At 43.8% G+C, this 22,454-nt stretch overlaps 1 protein-coding gene and 1 pseudogene across 2 annotated transcripts; both read right to left on the minus strand.

Moving 5' to 3' along the window:
• LOC144251789 (transport and Golgi organization protein 1 homolog) overlaps positions 1–9,298 on the minus strand; it is an 86,102-nt pseudogene extending 76,804 nt beyond the window's left edge.
• Positions 9,299–9,301: 3 nt separating this feature from the next.
• LOC144251790 (adhesion G-protein coupled receptor V1-like) lies at positions 9,302–19,528 on the minus strand. 2 transcript variants are annotated; one of them, XM_077794517.1, is made up of 7 exons: positions 19,428–19,528; positions 17,806–17,947; positions 14,712–14,974; positions 12,059–12,234; positions 11,239–11,363; positions 9,489–9,647; positions 9,302–9,386 (listed from the first exon to the last, which is right to left on the minus strand). In XM_077794517.1, the coding sequence occupies exons 2-7, from the start codon at positions 17,900–17,902 to the stop codon at positions 9,364–9,366; spliced, it is 843 nt and encodes a 280-aa protein (XP_077650643.1). In that variant the 5' UTR covers positions 17,903–17,947; positions 19,428–19,528; the 3' UTR covers positions 9,302–9,363. The 2 variants fall into 2 exon arrangements, with proteins under 2 accessions (XP_077650643.1, XP_077650644.1); XM_077794518.1 differs by lacking the exon at positions 19,428–19,528 and adding an exon at positions 18,354–18,398.
• Between the last annotated feature and the right edge of the window lie 2,926 nt (positions 19,529–22,454).

Here is a 22,454-nt window from a genome sequence, read left to right on the forward strand (position 1 = left end):
CCCTGTGTTTAAAATGCATTGGCCCACAGGCCTTCAATACTTAAAACCTAAAATACCATCAAATCATTAGAAATTAAATCTTTATCAACCTTGTTTACTAAAAGAAAAAGAAGTATTCCTATTGACATATAATCAAACACTTTTAAAGTCATGCATTTAATTTGACAATGATATCTTTCAAAGGCCATCCTGGATGTGTATATTAGACCTAATTATGTAACTAAATAATAACTTATTAATTAAAACAAAAGATGGGATTTAAGACAAATCTCCCTAGTACAAGTAATTCTGGTTTTCCTATATCTCATTCAACATTTTCCTGAATGTACCCAGATACACTTAACATTTCTTCCCTGAGGGATAATTAACTGCCACATACTTTGACAAGTTTACACACACACACACACACACACACACACACACACACACACACACACCTTACCAAAAGCCATAATTAAATAATTGCACCTGGAAGTAGCAAGCATAAGGTTTCAAAGGTCTCATGCAATATTAACACACAAATTCTAAATATACTTATGACTGTGGAATCCCATTTTTAATTACAACATAAATTAACAAATCTAAATAATACAATTACCATAAAGCTAAAATTCTCATTTATGCAGCTATGAGTTAAAAGAAATATAATACCACAATCTATTGCATTTTCTGGCATGAAAGCAAAAACACAATACAAATGTAGGCTTTTCTATCAAAATTACAAGAACTAACCTTCTACCCAGAAGAATCCAAAGACACACAAAAGTATCTGCATTATTTTACATATGAGGTGTATGGAAAAAAGTCTCTCCCCAAAGTAGTAAGAAACAACTTCTAATTTCCTAAGAAACTTGTATTTTACATTTGTTTTTTTTTTCCTGAATCACTTACACAGCCACAAAGAAACTCAGATATTAAAGAACTAGAGAAGTTAAAAGATGTCCTTTTCAATAGCCAACAGTCACCAAAGACTGTGACAAAAGAAAATAGATATAAGTATTCCATGTTACTGTGCACAAGCAAGCCCAAAGTTTTACTGCTTCAATAGTTAAATCACTAAATGTTAAGCATTATTTCATGAACCTAAATGAAATCTGGTATATAAAGAGAAAAAAATATGCGATAAGTGAAACTTACTTTCTATTTCACAGAAATATTATTATTATTTTAGATTATTTTACTTCATCTAAAATAATCCTGTGACCTTGTGGAAACAGTCCTGGGTTAAACACTTAAAGTACATTCCTTTACCAAATGTACTAGTAAATTACTGCTCTGAAAGTATTCAATATGTCTACTATGTTCTCTAGATGTAAATTCATACACTGGTTTAAGCCATTTGCAGAAAATCAACAGAAATTATCAGAATATATTCTGAAAGTTAAGTGATTCTTCCACAGAGCAAATTTAACTTGACCTCCTAAATGGTACAGATTTGACACACCATTTAGAAGGGTAAAAGAAATACTGATTTACTTCTTCTCTAAAGCAATACTGTTCAACAAAATTATAATACAAGTTACACATGTAATTTTGAATTTTCTAATAACTATGCGAAGATGATAAAAATACAATTTTTAAAACACTTACTAAACATGCCAAATATTATTTCAAGATGTAAAAATCCAGTATGCATTTCACACTTACAGCATATCACATTTTCAACTAACCACAACAACCTGGTCCATAGTCAGAATGTGGCTAGTGGCTACACTATTGAGGAGTATACTTTTTAAGTAATATTTTGAGATCTGACATACCACTCTGTTTATAATTAGTTCACATTCATGTCTGCTTTTTAAACTGAAATGGCTGTGACTACAAATATAAGCAAAACTGTTAATTCACTGGATAAATCAGGATCAGATCCCCCTTATCTGGGAATCTGGTTAACACACACAATAAGTAGCAAATGGATTTTTCTTTATTATGTCTCAAGTAGACTTCAGAGATGGTGCTGATCAACATGAGCAAACACAATTTGTAGCAAAAACACAGGTTAAACACCAAAACATTTTTATATCAAATCATAACACTGCCTTAATTCTAGCATCCCTTCCCCTCTCATTCTTGAGCACATATTTCTATGCAATTTATTTATAATATTGCTCTCTAAATTTGATAAATTTTGTAAACCATACAGTCACCATTCAAAAATAAACAGAACACTATATAAGACACAAATGAAAAAAATCAACCAGCTACTTTTAATACAATTTGTCAACCAATCTTAAAGTCTGAGTTCCACTGAATTTGATTCTTCTCACAATTCCAATTAATTTACTTCTAAGAATTTTCCCAAGTCATTAGGATATTTGTTTAAAATGTAAATAATTCCAACAATGTGTTTTCTAGAAAATAACAACTACAACCATAGCTTAGCACATAAAATTTGTCCTTTAGGCAAGTTACTGAATAAATCAAACAAAAACAACTATACTCCTGTTTAATGCTTTCACATTTTGTAACACCATATTCAACAATTTCTAAATTTGGAAAATCAGTTCAGATTGCACTCAAACATTAACTTTAAAACTTAAAACCTTACAGGTTTCTACAAAATACTTGTGAATAAATGTATTCCACAGAAAAACAACAGAAAAATCAACACCACTCAAACAAATCTCAGCAAGAAGCACAAGATCAGTATATTCATAAGTACAGAATATATGATACATGCTAAACAGTGTTTTTCCCCTAATTTAATTCACCTAGGAAATTTTTGTTTAAAGCACTTGCAAAGTTTTAAGGAAGCAAACATAGCTAGCTAGCCTCTTCTGCTGCACATACATACAAGGATAATACATTCATCTCCTGATATCATTCCACAATTTAGAAATCAAAATAACAAAATTTGTTTCTTACCTGTAGTTAGGAGAGGGTTAAGGGTTATTTCAGCTAGCTCCTTCTGAATTCTATTAGTGAAATGGGAACAGACAAAAAGGATTTGAGACAGTCTACAGAATAACCAGAAAATCAGAATGCCCTCTACCATCATGCAGGTAACTGCAAGGCTGGTTTTGCCTTCAGTAATGCTAACATGGCTGCTTCCTCTTTGTTCTCAGAGGCATAACCCAAACTCCTTAACAGAAAATTGCAGCTTTTTTCTCACTTGGTACTGTAAATAGGTTTTACACCTGATTTGAGAAAGTCCTCCACTACTACTCAACAAAACGATGTAAAATCTATTTTAAAACTCTTTTTACCAAAGAAATTCTCTTTTCAAGCTTATATGCAAATGAGACAAAACAGAAGGAGGAAAAGCACTAGAATATTTTTGACAATGACTTCAATCCACTTTTACTGTGGTAAAAATTAGAAAGCTATTGCAAGAGCACATTAATAGTTTTGTCAATATTTTATCTGTTTAAAAAAAGTTTAAAATTTACAAATACCTTTACCAATGAAAAACTTCCAAGGACTATTTTAGCAATCTTACTTAACCATTTCTTTTCTCTGATCTTAGGTACAGCACGCAAATTTAAATTTCATACTCTTGGAGGAAAGAGGGCCTTAAGGTAAGGGGAAAAAGAGCATTTCTCTGATTTTCTTGAAATTTAAAATGTTTTCAAAAGTTGTTTAATGTTCTCTCCACAAGATTACAACATACTGAGAAGAATTTTAAATTATTTCAAAGACTGCTGCTATTCAATACAATATTCTCAAGTTCATTAGTGTTTGATTAATGGTGCAATGACTGTGAAAATGTATAGAAAAATAAGAACATGAATCACTATAAAATGCAATAATTGATCAGTTTTTATATTTCCTTTTTCTTTTAGTTGTGATCAATGAAAAACCACAAAACATCAACATTAGGTAATGCTATAGGTACACTTTATGTTTGATACAAGAGTTCTACTCAACACAACCACTATCACTGATGGAGTCCCATTGATGGATTTTTTTTGCCATAATAGAAAATAAAAGTCAGCAGGAAACAAATAATCTTTCACTTATAACCAACAAAAGGCCCCGCAGCTCGGGGACACTGGTGGCGTGGACGCCTGGCGTGAACCTAGCTGCTGCTGCCGCCCTAACTGCCCACCCCCCAGGACCCCCGCCCCGCCGCCCTACCTTGCCGCCTGAAGGAAGTTGCAGCCGCCCCTACTGCCCCGATGCGGACCCCAGGACCCTGCCTTACCTCGCGGCGGGAATGAAGCTGCCGCCACCACCTCCCCAGCCTAAGCCCATGGGGACACCATCCCCGCTGCCCTACTTCCTGGCGTGAATGTAACTATGGCCGCCGCTGCCCTAACTGCCCACCCCCCAGGACCCCAGCCCCGCCGCCCTACCTTGCTGCCTGAAGGAAGCTGCCGCCACCCCTACTGCCCCCCACGTGGACCCCAGCCCCGCCGCCTTACCTGCAGCGGGAATAGCTGCCGCCGCCACCGCCCCAGCCAAAGCCCACGGGGACACCATCCCCGCTGCCCTACTTCCTGGCGTCAAGGTAACTGCCGCCACCGCCGCCCTAACTGCCCACCCCCCAGGACCCCAGCCCCATCGCCCTACCTTGCCGCTGGAAGGAAGCTGCCGCCGCCCCTACTGCCCCGCACGTGGACCCCAGCCCTGCCGCCTTACCTGCAGCGGGAAAGAAGCTGCCGCCGCCACCGCCCTGGCTAAAGTTAACAAGGTTCCCATCCCCGCTGCCCTACTTCCCGGTGGGAAGGAAGCTGCCGCCGCCGCTACCACAGCCCTAGCTGCCCCCAAAGCCGACCTCAATCGTGGCGGCAGGAAGGAGAACGAGGCGGCGGCGCCGGCAGGAACGGGAACGAGGTGGCGGAGGCGGCAGGAACGAGGCGGCGGCGGCAGGAACGAGGCGGCGGCGGCAGGAAGGAGGCGGAGGCAGGAAGGAGGTGGAGGCAGGAAGGAGGCGGAGGCGGCAGGAAGGCGAGGCCACTGAAGTCGTCCCCTCCCCGCCCCCCTGGCTGCCACCCCCAAGCTGACCCCCCACGCCGACCCCCACCCTCCCTCTTCCTTACCTTGAGGAAAGAAGGAAGCAGCCGCCGCCGCAGCGAGGTGGCGGCAGGAGGAGGCGGCAGGACCGAGACCCCGAGGCGGTGGTGGTCCTGGCAGGCCGCTGAAGTCGCCCCCGCCCCCCTGGCTGCCACCCCCACGAAGACCCACACCCTCCCTCTTCCTTACCTCGCAGCAAGAAGGAAGCAGCAGCCACAGCGAGAAGATGCAGAGACAAATCCACATACTTACAGCCATCTGACATTTGAAAAATCTGTCAAAACTATATTTTAGACAGACAAAAGACAGCCTTTTTAACAAATGGTGGTAGGAAACTGGATAGCTATGTATACAAAAATAAAACAGACCCCTCTATTTCACCCTATACAAATCCCAATCAACATGGATCAAAGACTCGGGAATTAGACCAAAAACTTTACAACTACTAGAAGAAAACATAGGCTCCATAGTCCATCATATAGATACTGACAAGACCCCCAAAGTGCAAGAAATAAAATGAAGAATAAATGAATGCCATAAAACTAAAAAGCTTGTCTACAGCAAAGGAAACAATTAAGAACATGAAGAGAGAGATGACAGAAAGGGAAAGAATCTTGGCCACCTATTCTTCTGATAGGGGATTAATATCCAGAAGATTAAAAAAAGCTTAGCACCAAATATAATATAATAATAATAATAATAATGATGCAATCAATAAATGGGCAAAAGATCTAAACAGAAACTTCTCAAAAGATGAAACACAAGTGGCCAACAAATATACGAAAGAAATGTTCAACAGCAATCAGGAAAATATAAATCAAAATTACAATACAATGTAATCTCAACCCAGTCAGAATGGCACTGCTCAAGAATATGAATAATAATTGCTGGCGATGTTGGGGGGGGAAAGGTACACTTGAACATGGTTGGTGTGACTACTAAACCACTCTGAAGAGCAGTATGGAGATTCCTCAAAAACCTAGAGATGGAACCACCCTATGACCTAGCTATCCCACTCCTTGGTATTTTTCCAGAGAGACATAAGATTGACACACTGCAGGGATATAGCCACCTCAAAGTGTATAGCAGCAAAATTTCAATAGGTAACTTATGGAATCAACCCAGATGCCAATAAATAGATGACTGGAATAGAATGAAATATATATATATATATATATATATATATATATATATATATATATACACACACACACACACACACACATATATACATATACATATATATATTCTTAATATGTATCACAATTATGATACATACACACACACAATGGAGTTTTACTCAGCCATAAAAAAGAATGAAATGATGGTACTTGCTGGTAAATGGATGAAAATGGAAAATATCATGTTAAGTGAAATTAGCCAAACTCAGAAACTCAAAGTTTATATGCAGAAGCTAGAGTAAAATAAGGAAAGGAGGAGGTAAGGAAAGGATAATACAAATGAATCAAATATTAAATAATAGACAAGTGAAAGGAAGTCTAGCAGAGTGGAGGAAAGGGATGGAGAGGGGAAGGAGGATGGAAGGGAAAAAGAGGAGGGAAAAATGGATATCATGAACTAAAATAGATTTCCATGCATGTATGAGTTTTTCAGGATGAATGCAACTACTATGTATAACTATAAAGCTCTAATTTAAAAAAGAAAAATTAATAATTATGCAGTCAACAGTTAGGACTTTTGAGACAAGCATTAAGCTAGGAGCCTGGGTACACTGACCTCCTCCTTTATCACTCTTATTAACGATGAGGAAAAGGCAAAAACTCACATAGCAATAACTGAACAAATGATGACCATAAATTAAAACTGGTACTGAAGCCAAAAGTCAGGATGATATGATGAAAGAAATGTATGTATTAGGGGAATGAAGTTAGAAGGAATGACATGACAGTTTCTAAGATACAGATGGTTATGGTGCTCTGAATAAAAACTAGCCCAGAAAGCTGACAGTGCTAAGGGGTTGAACAGTCAAGACAGGAAAGGGGAGGTCATGAAGTATCCTTTCTTGGGTGACCATACAATTACCATTCATGTAGGGGTTCTTTAGAGATTGAAATATTAATAATAATTATACAAGGACATGGCATGATCCAGTGCTATCCTGGGCTAGAAGAAATATGGTTATCCTACATATATAGTATACTAACTAATGCTAAATTTATTATCATTGGGAATCACTAAATTTTTTAAATGAGTAACATGAATCAATATTTTTAAAAGATTACTCTCGCTACCAATAGAGAATGAATCTGAGGAGATCAGAGAACTTCAGAGACTTGCTTGGAGACTAGCAGTTCAGGTAAGAAAAGATAAGAACTACGCTTAGATGGAGATGAGCTGAGGTGGAAAGAAATGTCTACACTCAAAAATATTATGGAGACACAGATTCAAAAACACTTAATGATCAATTAGATGTGAAAGAAAAAAAAGGGGGTAATTCAACAAAATATATCACAGAATTCTCCCTTGAGCACTTGCATTTCTGAGGTTACTACTTCCCGAGATAAAAGCAAATACTCAAGCACAGTTTCATAGAGAAAATTAATTACAGTTCAGCTTGATATACATTATAACACACTCCTAAAATATATTTAAGTGGATGCATCAATAGGCAGTTAGACATTCAAGTCTGGACTACAGAGGAAAGGTTGCAGATATGATTTGAAAGACATTAGCCTACAGCTGATATGTAAAGCTAGCCTAATGTTCCTATGAAGAGCTACAGAACTGATGAAATTTCCCATAGTAGGTGAAAAGAAAGAAGAAATATGAACTAAAACTGAATTATGGAATACTCTAAGACATATTGATTCAGAAAAGGGAGGAGGATCCAGCAATGGAGACTGAGCAGACAGAGTTCTTAAGAAGGAAAGCCTTGTGGTATCACAAAGCAAGAGTAGAGGAGGATGAGATTTGGGTATGACTAAGTCTCATGCTGGTGGGAAGTTGTATATGACAGTGATAAACATATCCACTAGATTTGGCAACCCAGTCGCCATGGGTGAGCATGAGAAGTAGACAAAGCTAGCTGACACTTCTCTCACAACGTCCTACCGAAAAGGAGAGAAAATAAATGAAAAAAAAGAAATCAGAAAGGGAAGAGATCAAGGGATTTCGTTGTAAACTGAACAATTCTCAACTATTTATGCCAACTGTAATAATTTCGTGGAGAAAGAAATGCCAGCTATGGAGGGAATAACTAAACCTTATGAAGGCTGAGGGGCAGCCATGTGAAAGGAAGGGCTTCTCCAGAAGGACACTCCTCCGCTGCAGCAGGAGGGAGGGGCAACACTGGCTTTTAAGTGGAATTTTGAATTTGGTGTTGGGAAAATAAGTAATCTCCCTCTAGTGACTTTCATTTCACTGAGGTCATTAGTTGAAAATGATGCGATAAGAAGCATGTACAGAAGCACCAGAGACAAAAATTATCAATTAAGCATTAAGGAGATTATAAGATGTAGTGTGCTAGAAAAATGTGAAATTTCTGGGGTGATGCTGAGTGCCCAATTGGTAATGTTAATCATGAATTTTTAGTGATACCATCTATCTAGCTGTGTGATTTTCCTCCATAATGTTTTCCAACTCAATTAAATTCTTATTAAATGTTCATGTTTATGATTACATTTGCTTTGGCTCTTGAAGAACATATAATATTCATAACTGTTGTTTAAAAGTTAATTGGGACCAATAAATATTCATATTCTCCTTTACTACTTTACCACAAACTATGGTTTTCTTTTATACCAAATCTCTAGACCCTACCTCATAACTTTCAATTACAGTATTTTTTTAAAAGTTGGGGAGATCTTCATTTTCAAAGATTCAAACCTGAGTTAATTCGGAATCCTCTCTTTGACTTGCAACAATTAAATAATCTTGACTGTCTGAAGTAAAATATCTTACTTGGGAACTCTCAGAAATAATGATTGTTTGCACCTGCAAGGAAGACAGAAAAGTGGGAATAAAAATTTAAAGAGTTTAACTCAGAAAGTCACTAAATATTATACTAATGAGTTAGTATTTGATGTTTAAGACTCGATGTTTAAAACTATTCTGATCACTAGGTATGCATATATCATAAGCATACATCATTTCAAGCCAACAAAAATAGCCCCCGTTTAAGATACATGCTACAATTTGTATCAACTTGCAAAAAGTTCTGTTACTCATTAACATAGAATATACATTGTCATCCATTTAGATCAGTCTTACAAATCTGAATTTCTTTTAGGTAAAGCAATATAAAATGAAGATTTTGTTTTTACCAGGAATAACTGGAATCCAGATGTGAAGGTATACACACTGTTAACAGAAGACTTCTCTTTATTTCTTTCTTTATGAGTAATTACAAAGTAGGGGGAAAGACCAATATTAAAGGCCTCACAAGTTTTAGGATTTTGTATCATTAAATCCTAGAAAATGAGAATTACAAAAAACAGTTAACTCATAATGTATCTCACATTTACTTGTATATATTATTTTGTGCACTGTGGAAAAAAATAAGCAATGTTTACCTTTACTGGAATAAAAATCCCTTGCCATCGGTAAATAGTACATGATGATTTTCTTAACATTATACCATATACTGAATCTTCCAAAGTAAAGAAACACCAGCCAGAAACTGGCTTGTCCAAAAAAACTTTGAAATATGGAAAAGACAACATCCATTACCCCTAAAAAACATAAATCATTATTTACCAGTGCATAATTCCTTCTCAAACTTATCTGCTCTAATTTGTTATTTAAACATTGAGACTAATGACTTCAATACAAATGAATTCCCCATGGTGTGTGTGTGTGTGTGTGTGTGTGTGTGTGTGAGAGAGAGAGAGAAAGAGAGAGAGAGAGAGAGAGAGAGAGAGAGAGAGAGAGAGAGAGAGAGAGACAGGGACAGAGAGAGAGAGAGACAGGGACAGAGAGAGAGAGAGAGAGAGAGAGAGAGAAAGAGGCTAGAAAACTTAAAAATAGTAACTTAAAATAACAATTATGGATAACAAAAGGAGTACTAATACTTCACTCTATAGCCATATGAACTTTCCCAAGGTCTATTTAAATATAAATACTTGCTAACTGTAATTTTAAAGGGAAATATGCTAAAACATGTTTTATTTCTTTCTTTTCTTTTTTCCAGCACTGGGGTTTGGACTCAGGACCCTGGGCATGCTAGGCAAGCACTCTGACATTGAGCAATAGCCCCAGCCCATCTCCCACCCTTTAACACACTCTTCTAGTATCTGCAATCTACTGTTTTCTCCTGTATTTCTCACCAGGTCTCCAAATCCCCTTCGTGAGATCACTCTGCTATCCCTAGCCATTCAATCTGATGCTTTTCAATTTTCAGGCTGGGTCTTCTTCCCTTCTCTGTCTACAGCTCCTCTTCTCAGATTGTTAAATCAATGTCCATGACTTTAAAAACAGTAACACATGTCAGATCCCTAAGTCTATCTTGCAGCAGAGACCTTCCTTTGAGTATAAACGCCTTCTCAAAAGGAACTCAAACTTAAAATGTGCTAAAACAGATTTATTTTAATTCCCTCACCAAAACACCACCTAGCCTTCTTTCACACATCTCTTAGTCAGTGGCAAGACACTCTATCCTACCACACAAGCTGAGGAACTAGGAGTCATCTGGGTCTCACCCTCACCCTTGCACCCAGTTCATCACCTGCTCTAAACTTCCATCATCTGTTGCCCTTTTGCTCATCTCCATGCATCCTCTCTTCTCTGCTATACCAACCAATTCTTTACACGGTCCTATGAATAACACTTAAAAATGCAAACATGATCATACCATACCATCTTCCCCATGCCTAAACCACTCAAAGGTTTTCCATTAACTCTGGGATAAAAGATTGACATCCATAAAATATTTCTCAAGTTCTTCAATGATCTCTGCATCTCCCCTATTTCTGTACTCCCTATTCACTGAGGTTCTTCAATTATGACATGTCCTTTTATGCCTGAGTTTCCTGCCTCTAAAGCTTCCCCCTCGTGTCTCCCAGGTTCCTCCAACCCAGTTCTTTGCATAATTGATTCCTCCACATTGATTTTTACTTATTATTTTGGTACACCTTAAATTCTAAGCTCCATGAGCTCAGTAACATTCCTAGGCACTCAAATATTCTTGGATATAGTAATAAAATTAAATATCTGTTTCCCATTTTTAATAAACCCATAAATTATAATTCATGGAAATAATGTAAATCTTATACATGCAACATTTCTGAGTTACAGCATTTTTTTCTCATAAAAAACTAAACATACTCATGCCAAGGGCTGTTTCAGATATCGTCTCCCACTGCACACTCACAGCTAAATCAATGCCATTAGTACACGACACATTTAAGTATACCATTCTGTTGGTTTCTTCAATATCTATAGAAGTGGCTCTGAAATTGTGGAAAACAGAAAAAGAATATAATTTCTACATATTTAAAATATATGTCACATTACCAGTATATGCTTAATATGCTTCTACATTTATACAACCCAAATGACATGCACAAATTTGATACATGAATATTTTCAAGACAAATGTGTGCTTGAAAATATTCATTTATGGAGTTTTTTTAAGTACAAATGCAACACTTATAATCAGAAAATACTGAAGATCAGTAATTTAACATTACACATTTTAAAACTGTCTTTTTTGAATTTTTTCACACATAAATCAAAAACATCTGACAGGAAAAAACAGGAAATTCTTAGTATAAGAATAAAACTAAATCTCTTAATATACTGTATATAAATATCTGTCAGTTTCCAAAGGAAATTTTATAATTATAATCATTTTAATATGTTTAAAAAGTAATGTATTTGGATTCAGTGACCAAGTATATTTTATATTTTTTCTTGCTTTTTATTTCTAAAATCACAAAATAATGCAGGCCTTTTCCTAGAAGTGTGAAGTATGAGAAAATAAGAATTCTGATGACACCATTAAGCAGGCCATGGTTAAGTCTGGAATTCATTTTAAAAGTCCACTTTACATAATCACACCTCAATTTTCTTTTGCATTTTCTTATGTCAAAAATTATTTCTTCCTTATTTTCAGAAGTGACATTTTCTTATAAATAAATTATACCTATTTTCAATAGCAGAAATACTGAACAGCCCCAAAGGGGCCTGATTTTGTAATACTGTTATCAAGGTTTGAACCTGAGCCCCTAGTCTAGCACCTCCCGTCGGATTAAACAAGGTGCAAACAAAATGCTCATCCATTTCTGGTTCTGTGTCTAATACAGCAGAAATGTGCAGGGCCTGAAAACAAAATAAAAAAGTAAAGTTACTAGAATAGAATATATTTGCAAAACACATAGAGAAATTTACTAAACATTTTAGAAACCAAAATAATGTCTTTCAAAAAACAGCACCTCTTTTTTATTTAATAATGGTCCCCATAATGTGATAGCTACTTTTGGGATTTTCATGTTATTACTTTTGGGATTTTCAACACTGTGGTACACTACATGGAAGTGTCTAAAAAATAAATGACATTTTTAAATAACACAGAATAAAATATTAAAATATTAAATTCATGTCCTTTTTTGGGATACTTTTTTATCCTGCTCTGGCTATATAACTTCATTAATGTCTTTGTAGTCTAGGATTCACCATTAAAAAGCCATGGTAGAGGGGCTGGGGTTCTGGCTCAGGGGTAGCACTTCCCTAGCATGTGTGAGGCACTGGGTTGAATTCTCAGCACCACATATAAATAAATAAAGGTCCATTGACAATTAAAATATATATATTACAAAAAAGCCATAGTAGGAACAAATTAGAAAACAACCCAAATGTTCATCAACAGGAAAATGGATAAATAAATGGTGATCTGTTCCACAAAACTCTATTCAACAATAAAAAAGGATCAGCTACGGATGTCCGCAACCACACAAAAGAAGCATGAAAGAAGCTAAACACAAAATAATAGATACTATAAGGCCCTATTTATACAAAGCTCAAGAATCAGCAAAAATGAGTCAATTAAAACATTACAAAGTGGTTTCCTCTTGAAAAGGCAAGATGCCAAGAGAACCATCTGGGTAATAGTAGTGTTAATATCTTTAATCTGAGTGGAGGTATTATGTTTTGGATATGAAATGTTGTCCAAAGTCTCATCTGCTCAGAGGTAGACTTTTTGGAAAGTGATAAATCATGATGGCTCTGATCTCATCAGTAGATTAATCCACTGATGGCTGAATGGATTACTTGTATTAAGTGGGTCACAAGGGATAGAGGTTTTCCTGGAAAGGTCTGGGTTCTCTCTGGCACTTTCCTCTTGCTTTCTGTTTTCCCCGGGTGCAATAAGCTGAGCAGCTTTCCTCAACTCCACCCTTCCACCAAGATGATTCTACCTTGGAGCCCGATGACACAGACTGAATCCTCTGAAACGCTAAGCCAAAATAAATCTTTCCCCACTAAGTTGTTCTTATCAGTATTTTGTTCATAGTGATGAAAAGCTGACTAATACAGGTCATTATATGTGTGTATACTATGTTTAAAATCATTAATCCATATGCTTGGAATTGGTGCATTTTACTATTTATATGTCAAAATAAAAACGTGGAGCAAAAACAGTTGTGTGAGCCAAAAATATTTAATCTAATTTTCTCTAATGTTTAATTTACCAAATGAACAAAAGTTTTACTTAAATACACGCCGAGAAAAAGACACAAAATATTACAGTAAAAAAATTTTAAACATTTTAAATTACAAAAAAATTATTAAGAGAAAAATGTGAATAAAGCAATGACAAATTTTAATATACTTCAAATTTGAACTTTTGTATTTTTCACAATTTAAGTGTGTCTTTGAAGAAATCAAAGATTTTAAATTTGGAAGAACGTTTAAAAAATGAACAAAAAATATGTTGAACTTTACAAAAACTTAAAATTGAGAAAGTTATTTGATTGTTAGATGAATTAGTTTAGAGGAAAGGGCTGCAAATGTATTTCTTTTTTTTAAGAGAGAGTGAGAGGGGAGAGAGGGGAGAGAGAGGGAGAGAGGGAGAGAGAATTTTTAATATTTATTTTTTAGTTCTCGGCGGACACAACATCTTTGTTGGTATGTGGTGCTGAGGATCGAACCCGGGCCGCACGCATGCCAGGCGAGCCCCAAATGTATTTCTTTAAAGCAGTATTTTAGCTAGCTTGAAAAATGTCTAAAGATAATTCGATGAACTAATTTAAACTTCAACTATATTTTTAAAAATAAAGTTTAGTAGGAACAGAAAATCAATATACAGGAATGGAAAATATATAGAAAAATAAGTTGGGAAACTAAACTTATGTAAGGATAGATCACATTCATAATTAATCTCAAATCCAGGATTTTTCTCTTTAAAACACTATTCCTATTCTCAAACAGTTTGAAGCAGCAGTTACATGCTGCTTAATTAAAATATAGCAAAAAGAAATGACTGACTGAGGCTGGGAGCTTTTTTGGCTTATGCTTTACATATAAAGTGAAGTATACCATTTAAATAAGTTTGGAATTTAAAATTAAAAAAAAATGTGTATTTTTATTATTTCCATATTTCTCTATTAATAGTAAATTCCTTCAGTTGCCCTCTATACATATTATATAGTACATTAGCACTTGTCACATAATAATCTAATCGTGTCTTTATTTCTCACCTAAGTTGGAAATATCTTTTTCTTCTTTTGAGGATGCAGGAAAAAATATTTTGTAAATATTAGAGTTATAAGCTTCATCCTCATTAAAGTTGCATACTGTACCTTGAGTCGAACACCTTCTTCTAATACAATATAGCCTTTGGAAGGAGTCAGGTCCTTGGATTCTGTTGAAGAATTCACTTCCATGACAATGAACTGAACTGTCACAGTTCCAAACAGTCCTCGTGCAGGTTCCCGAACAAAGTACAAGACCGCAACGCTTTCCTGAACATAGAGAGCTGCTGGCTCTCTCAGGAAAAAGTGCTCACTGTTGTTAAATGATAGAACTCCAGGGCCATCATCATTAGCAAGGATGGTAATTACAGCTGTCAAAACAAAAATATTCAATGATAAGTGAAAATAAGAAGGGCTGTTATAAATGCTGAAATGAGTGTGGATATTTCATTGGAAAGAAGGTCAACTCTCGACCTCAAGTGATCATTTTAAGAGTACCTTTTCCTTTTTTTTAAAGAGAGGTCATTTTTAAAGCATTACATAAAATTTCATATTCCTTTATTATATGAAAATACTCTGCAATCTTAGAATGGAAGGTAGGTTTGTCAACCTGATGTGATGCTACCTCTCAGAAGTCAACAGCAGAGACCAAATTTAATGATGAAACAGTGAAAACATTCCCAGTAAAAACAGAAGTTAACCAATCCCTAAAACACAAATGCCAAATGTCATCTTTGATATAAGGAGAGCAACTAAGAACAGAATAGGGAGGAAGAGCATGAGAAGAAGATCACCACTAAACAGGGACGAGAGGGTGGAGGGAAAGAGAGAGAGAGAAGGGAAATTGCATGGTAAAGAAAGGAGACCCTCATTGTTATACAAAATTACATGTAAGAGGAAGTGAGGGGAAAGGGGAAAAAAACAAGAGAGAGAAATGAATTACAGTAGATGGGGTAGAGAGAAAAGATGGGAGGGGAGGGGAGGGGGGATAGTAGAGGATAGGAAAGGGAGCAGAATACCACATACACTAGTATGGCAGTAGGTAAAAAAGTGGATGTGTAACCGATGTGAATCTGCAATATGTATATGGGGTAAAATTGGGAGTTCATAATCCACTTGAATCAAATGTATAAAATATGATATGTCAAGAGCTTTGTAATGTTTTGAACAACTAATAATAACAATAAAAAAAAGAAAGAAACAAGATAATGATGACTGCCAGCACTGCTACTGCTCAACATGTCCTGGAGCTATCCGTCAGGCAAAGGTAATGGAAAAGAAGGTCCAGAACTTTCATCCTTAAATGAAATGCTTGTCTACTAACAAGATACAAGAAAAAAATTATCATATGATAAGAGTTTGAAATATAAATTTAGAAGAGATTCAAGATAGTGGAATAGAGGAAGGTTGCATTTCCAGTTGCTCCATGACTCCACACTCAAGCAGCAGGAGAACTGCTTCTCAGCAAGGTGGGTAAAAAAAGGGAACTAAAATTCAATTTTAGACAATCATGGTCTCTTAGAAACATAGAAATGAAGATGCATTGAACAAAGAACAAGAAAGAGTACATTGGAGCCAACTTGGTAGCAGCAGCAGCAGCAGCACTGATTGGCCACAGAGGGGAGGGGTAATATATATAGAGAGAGACACAACCTATTGGCATGGAAAAACCTATGGATGATAAAAAGTCATAATTTAGCTATCCAGAGGCTGCACAACAGGCTCTTGTTTGAAATGTGCTTGTTGTGAAATCTGTTTCTCTCAACCTGACATGGAAGTCATCTTGAGGAGGCCACCTTGCTGTTTGCTGCTGCAGAAGCCTGTAAGATCAAACAAGAACTGCCATAATGTCCCATCATGTGGCCCAACGTGTACCTAGTAGAACACAAATGCAAGAGTTATGGAGAATATTGTACCCATGGTGATTCAAGTAAGAAATACAGAGGGGAGTGCAACTCACTAACCCTTTGAGTCTGGTGGCTCACATAACCAGCTGAAGAGGTCATGAAACTGAACAAGTGGGTATGAATACACTTAGGGACTAAGTGTGGGAAGGCCATGTTTGTGTTTCACGTCTCTATAAGTGTGTAAGACTTATAGAGACGTGAAACACGTGGAGAGGACTGGCTTTCCTGTCCTACAAATAGAATTCTAGGGAGATTCCTGAGATCCTGGCAGCGATTGCCATCAGCCTGGCACTAGGAATGTGTGTTCTCCAGGGAAGATAATACTCAACAAAGTCCTTAAGCTCTGATTAGACCTAAGCCCTAGCCACCAGAACATCACTACTAGGACTGTGCAGAAGCTCCACACTCGGAGTGCATCAATGTTATCTGTCTGCACAAAACTGCAGTTGATACTACTTCCCGTTCCTTCCTGTCTTATAATGGTAAGCAGGGAAGCTGAAAGCTATTTCAAACAACTTCAATGTTAGGCCAACCCAGTAGGCAGTTTAGTGAACAACACAAAAAGAGGAAGTAGTTAACCCCCAACCAAGGTTGTGTCTCTTACTCTCAATACATAGCCCAAGAAGAAACAGAATGACAGTTGAGGATAGGTACCGACATCCACCTTTATCAACACTTTGAAACACCTAAGTGGAGATGATTCTTTAAGTGTGCATGTGTGTATGTATTCTTGCTGGAGTGATTCGTTGGTAGACATACATACATACATACATTTGTTTTTTTTTTTTATCTCAGTTTTAGCATTTTTTAAACATGTTTATTTTTCCTTGAATTGACCCTTAAGGGTCTGTGTTTTTGTCTTGTTAATTTTGGTTTTGTTTTGTTTCTTTTTTTTACTTGTTTCTCTTTCTCTCCTTTTTTTTCTTCTCACAGTCAAATTCTCTTATACATTCTTTTTCTTTCCCTTTATTTTGTTTTACCTATTTTTCTCCTCCTCCTTTATAGCCATCACTTGAGACATATTTTCTTTTTCTGCATTCTCTCTGTTCATGTTTTGACATTCTAAATTGTGGAAATGACTCAAATAGTATCTTTAGTACCAACTAACTCTTTTTTTGTTCTTTAGATAAATATACCCATTCAAAAACACTGACATAGAATTCCAAGATGCCTAATTTAAAATGTTTTTTTTATTGTAAGTAGAAATCATGAAGTCTCTCTAATCTGTCTCTCCCCCAAATTTAGGGAAACAAGCATGAGAAAGAGGTGGCTATGGAGAAGAAATTGTCAAATACCTATTGTCTGTTGCCCCAGTTCCAGTCCAGGAGAAGGATTTGTTAAAATGAGCTGAAATTTTTCATCTCCTTCTGGAATGTCATCATCAAGAATCATGATTTCTATATTTTTATGTCTTTCTCCATCAGAAAAATGAAGACTCTGGTTAAAAGTTAAAAAGGAATAATATCATTTAAAAAAAACATTTTTTAATAAAATGTTTGGGATGAAACAATATAGTTTCGAACACAAAGAATTAGCTATCTTAATTTATTTAAATTGACAGCCGCCCCCCAAGCCGCCGCCCCGACGGCACGCCCCCCCCCCTACGGCCCCCCATCGCCTGGCCCCCCGCCGCTGGACCCGCACCCCCCGCCGCCCGCCCCCCCCCCCCACGCCTGGCCCCCCGCCGCCCCGCCCCGCCTCCGGACCGCCACCCTGGCCCCCCGCAGCCGCCCGGCCCCCCGCAGCCGCCCGGCCCCGCCTCCCGGACACACGCCCCGACGGCACAGCCCCGCCCCCGCCGCCTCCGGGACCTCTGCACCGATGGCAGCGCCAGCCTGCTCACCTGCTACACTGTGTGGAGGACCCCACCCGGGCGCAGCATCCAAAGCAGCCCGACTGCTGGCTGGCTGCCGCCAACTGCCCACCTGCGACCTTGCGCCGCCTGGCCGGGCTCGCGCATGCGCCGGCCCCCACACCCGCCTGGCCCCGCCCCCCGCCGCCGGGCCAACCGCCGCCTGGCCCCAAGCCGCCACCAGGCCCCACCGCCGCCCGGCCCGCCTCATGGACCGCCGCCCCGACGGCAGCGCGCCCCGAAGGCAGCGCCCCCCCCCCGCCACCTCCGGGACCTCTGCACCGATGGCAGCGCAGGCCTGCTCACCTGCTACACTGTGTGGAGGACCCCACCCGGGCGCAGCATCCAAAGCAGCCCGCCCGACTGCTAGCCGCCGCCAACCGCCGCCAACCGCCCACCTGTGACCTCGCGCCGCCTGGCCGGGCTCGCGCATGCGCAGACCGATCAGGGCGCGCTGGCCCCCACACCCGCCCGGCCCCGCCCGCCCGCCGCCCGGCCCGCCCCCCCCGCCGCCGGGCCCCCCGCCGCCGGGCCCCCCGCCGCCTGGCCCCAAGCCACCGCAGGGCCACACCGCCGCCCGGCCCCCCGCCGCCCGGCACCGCCCCCCCCCCCCCGCCCCCCCCCCCCCCCCCCCCCCCGCCCGGCCCCCCGCCGCCGCCGCCTGGCCCCAAGCCGCCGCCAGGCCCCACTGCCACCCGGCCCAGCCTCCCGGACAGCCGCTCTGAAGGCAGCGCCCCCCCCCCCTCCCCCCCCCGCAGCTCAGCCCCCTGCCGCCGCCGCCGCCACGCCCCAAGCCGCCACCAGGACCCAAGCCGCCGCCAGGCCCCGCGGCTGCCAGGCCCCACCGCCGCCCGGCCCCGCCTGCCCGACCGACGCCCCTATGGCACCGCCCGCCCCCGGCCCCCCCCCCCCCCCCCCCCCGCCCGGGCCACCCCGCTGCCGGGCCCCCCGCCGCCTGGCCCCAAGCCACCGACAGGCCCCAAGCTGCTGCCAGGCCCCACCGCCGCCCGGCCCCGCCTCATGGACCGCCGACCTCTGCCCCGAAGGCAGCCCCGGCCTGCTCACCTGCTACACTGTGTGGAGGACCCCAGTTGGGGAGCAGCATCCAAAGCAGCCCGCCCGACTGCTAGCCGCCGCCAAGCGCCGCCAACCGCCCACCTGTGACCTCACGCCGCCTGGCCGGGCTCGTGCATGCGCAGACCGGTCAGGGCGCGCCGGCCCCCACACCCGCCCGGCCCCGCCCCCCCCCCCCGCCCGGCCCCGCCCCCCCCCCCGCCCGCCCCCGCCCCGGCCCGCCCCCCCCCCGCCCGGCCCCGCCCCCCCCCCCCCCCCCCGCCGCCCGGCCCCGGCCCCGCCGCCGCCGCCGGGCCCGCCGCCGCCGGGCCCGCCGCCGCCTGGCCCGCAGCCGTGTGGCCCCCTAGACGCCGCCAGGCCCCACCGGCGCCCGGCCCCGCCTCCCGGACCGCCGCCCCGACAGCAGCGCCCCCCGCCGCCCCGCCCCCCGCCGCCCCCAGGCCCGCCGCCGCCCGCCCCCCACACCCGCCTGCCGCCCGGCCGGCCCCCCGCCGCCGGGCACCGCCCCCCGCAGCCTGGTCCCCCTCCACCCGGCGTTCCGCCTCCGCCCAGCCCCCCGCCTCCGACCGGCCCCCCGCCAACCGGCCCCCCGCTGCCGCTGCCGGGTCCGCCGCCGCCGCCAGGCCCCAAGCCGCCGCCAGGCCCCCACCGCCCGGCCCCGCTTCCTGGACCGCTGCCCCGAGGGCAGCGCCCCCCGGCGCCCCGCCGCCACCGGAAGGAACCGCCTCCGCCCGGCCGACCCCCGCCGCCCGGCACCGCCCCCCCACAGCCCGGCCCCCCGCCGCTGCAGCCGGGCCCGCCGCTGCCAGGCCCCAAGCCGCCGCCAGGCCCCAAGCCGCCGCCAGGCCCCAAGCCGCCACCAGGCCCCACCGCTGCCCGGCCCCGCCTCCCGGACAGCCGCCCCGACGGGCAGTGCGACCCGATGGCAGCGCCCCCCCGCCGCCCGCCCGCACCAGGCCCCCCGCCACCCGGCCCCCCGCCGCCTGGCCCCAAAGCCACCGCCAGGCCCCAAGCCGCCACAGGGCCACACCGCCGCCCGGCCCCCCCCAGCCGCCCGGCACCGCCCCCCCCCCCCCCCCCCCGCCGCCGCCCGGCCCCCCGCCGCCGCCGCCGCCTGGCCCCAAGCCGCCGCCAGGCCCCAAGCCGCCGCCAGGCCCCACCGCCGCCGTCCGGCCCAGCCTCCCGGACCGCCGCTCGGAAGGCAGCGCCGCCCCGCCCCCTGCCGCCCCGCCCCCCGCCGCCACCGGTCCCGCCGCCGCCCGGCCCACGCCCCCCCCCCCCGCAGCTCGGCCCCCTGCCGCCGCCGCCGCCGCCGGGCCCGCCGCCGCCAGGCCCCAAGCCGCCACAAGGCCCCAAGCCGCCGCCAGGCCCCAAGCCGCTGCCAGGCCCCACCGGCGCCCGGCCCCGCCTCCCGGACCGCCGCCCCGACGGCACCGCCCCCCCCCCCCCCCCCCCCCCCCCCCCCCCGCCAGCTCTTTACAGGGAGCTCTCATCTGCTCCCGTGGTGACACAGAGGCAGCCCAGGATTGGCATCCTGGCTTTCTAAATGAGGGTCTGCTCAGGACAGGGTTAGAAGCTTCATTCACTCGACCAAGATTTGTGGTTTGCCTGTTAAGCGCCACTCAGGGTCCTAAGACCTGGAGACGCAAGTGAGCAGAGAAAGATGTCCTTAGAGAGCTGCCACCCTGGTAGGGAAGTCAGATGATAAACGTTACAAATAAGTAGATTATACAGTAACTCGGAGATGATAAGGGTATAGACAAAGAGCTGGAGCGGATAAGGGACAGGCAGGCCAAAGGGGACAAACTGGGGCATTAAGTAGTATTCTGGGGAGAGAAAGTGAGATTAGGGTGAAGACAACTGGTTGCGGGAGTCCACCGGAGACTACCCAAATAGTCCGGGGAGAAGGAGACTCTGAACCCAGGTTGCCTGTGTCTGAAGTCTGGGTTTGAGCAGCGTGTGACGTTCCTCACAGGCCCAAGCCCCAGGCCTCACCCCAGGCCTAGGTTCACAGTCTGATCCTGTTCCACCCCCTCTCCTAACCCCTTGTGTGGCCAAGCCTTTGCTCTAGCCTTTTCTTTATCTTCATTCGGTCACAGGCAGAATTAACCCACCTGGCCCCTTCACACCTACAGCTCCACTCCAGCCCCTGGACTCCCTCCATCAGTCATCCCCATCTCAGCCCCTACCCAGAGGGTGTCCTCCAGCCCCTCCCGCCCTCAAAGGGAGCCTTCCTTCCAAAGGCCTGCCCTGTAAGAAAAACCCTATTGTCCAGCAAACAGTGCCCTCATTTTGTCCTTATTTCTCAAGGGACTTGGGAGCATGCTCCGTGCTCGGAGAGGGAGCATGTCTCTTCCTATTCTCAGCCCTGGAGACGGCTGCAGGCCAAGAGGAAAGGTCAAGGCAGTCGGCTAGAGGCTGGATTCTGGAGGCCAGAGCAGACTCAGGCAGGCCCGGCCTGAGCAGCTCTGTGGCCCTTTCCAGAAGGCAAGCAGGAAAGAACCCATCTCTAATAACTGAGAACCAAGCTTGGCCGCGCACCAGATGGCAGAGAGGAGTCTCCTCCACCCGACTCCGCCCCGGGGCTTTCATCATCCATCCCTGAAGACCGTCCATCCTCCTGCCTGTCTGCCAGTCCACCTCCCTGCCTTCCCTGCACACATCTGAAACGGACCATGGTGAGGTGCCCATGGAGATTGTAATGATTAAGGTCCCACTTCCTGTTAGTGCAGAAGTCTACATGGCAGACTGATATGGGCCCTGTGGGGGTTACTATATACAGCACTGGCAATAGAACCCAGGACCCTGCACATCTAAGCACAGTTCCGCCACTGGGCTTCACCCCCAGCCGTACTATTTTGAAAGGCCTCATAGGCATCTGATCTATTTGTTTCCACTCAAATGCATGGACTAGCCACCCAACCAGGTGGCCTTGCCATGACTTTGTGTTCAGAACAGAACCTGGGACAATCTCTCTTCTGATAACTGGCCTTGGTCTCTGTGCCTGGCCCCCACACA

The sequence above is a fragment of the Urocitellus parryii genome, unplaced genomic scaffold (genome assembly GCF_045843805.1).
Source record: "Urocitellus parryii isolate mUroPar1 unplaced genomic scaffold, mUroPar1.hap1 Scaffold_216, whole genome shotgun sequence".
Taxonomy (NCBI): Eukaryota; Metazoa; Chordata; class Mammalia; order Rodentia; family Sciuridae; genus Urocitellus; species Urocitellus parryii.

What these genes read in the sequence shown, in the direction of transcription:
- LOC144251790 (XM_077794517.1), bottom strand. Translation starts at nt 17,902, where the DNA reads ATGATTCTTGATGATGACATTCCAGAAGGAGATGAAAAATTTCAGCTC. An exon ending in ACTGGGGCAACAGACAATAG is followed by an intron (nt 14,975 to 17,805) that starts GTATTTGACAAT and finishes TTGTTTTGACAG; the next exon opens with CTGTAATTACCATCCTTGCT. An exon ending in GGATTTTTATTCCAGTAAAG is followed by an intron (nt 9,387 to 9,488) that starts GTAAACATTGCT and finishes CTCATTTTCTAG; the next exon opens with GATTTAATGATACAAAATCC.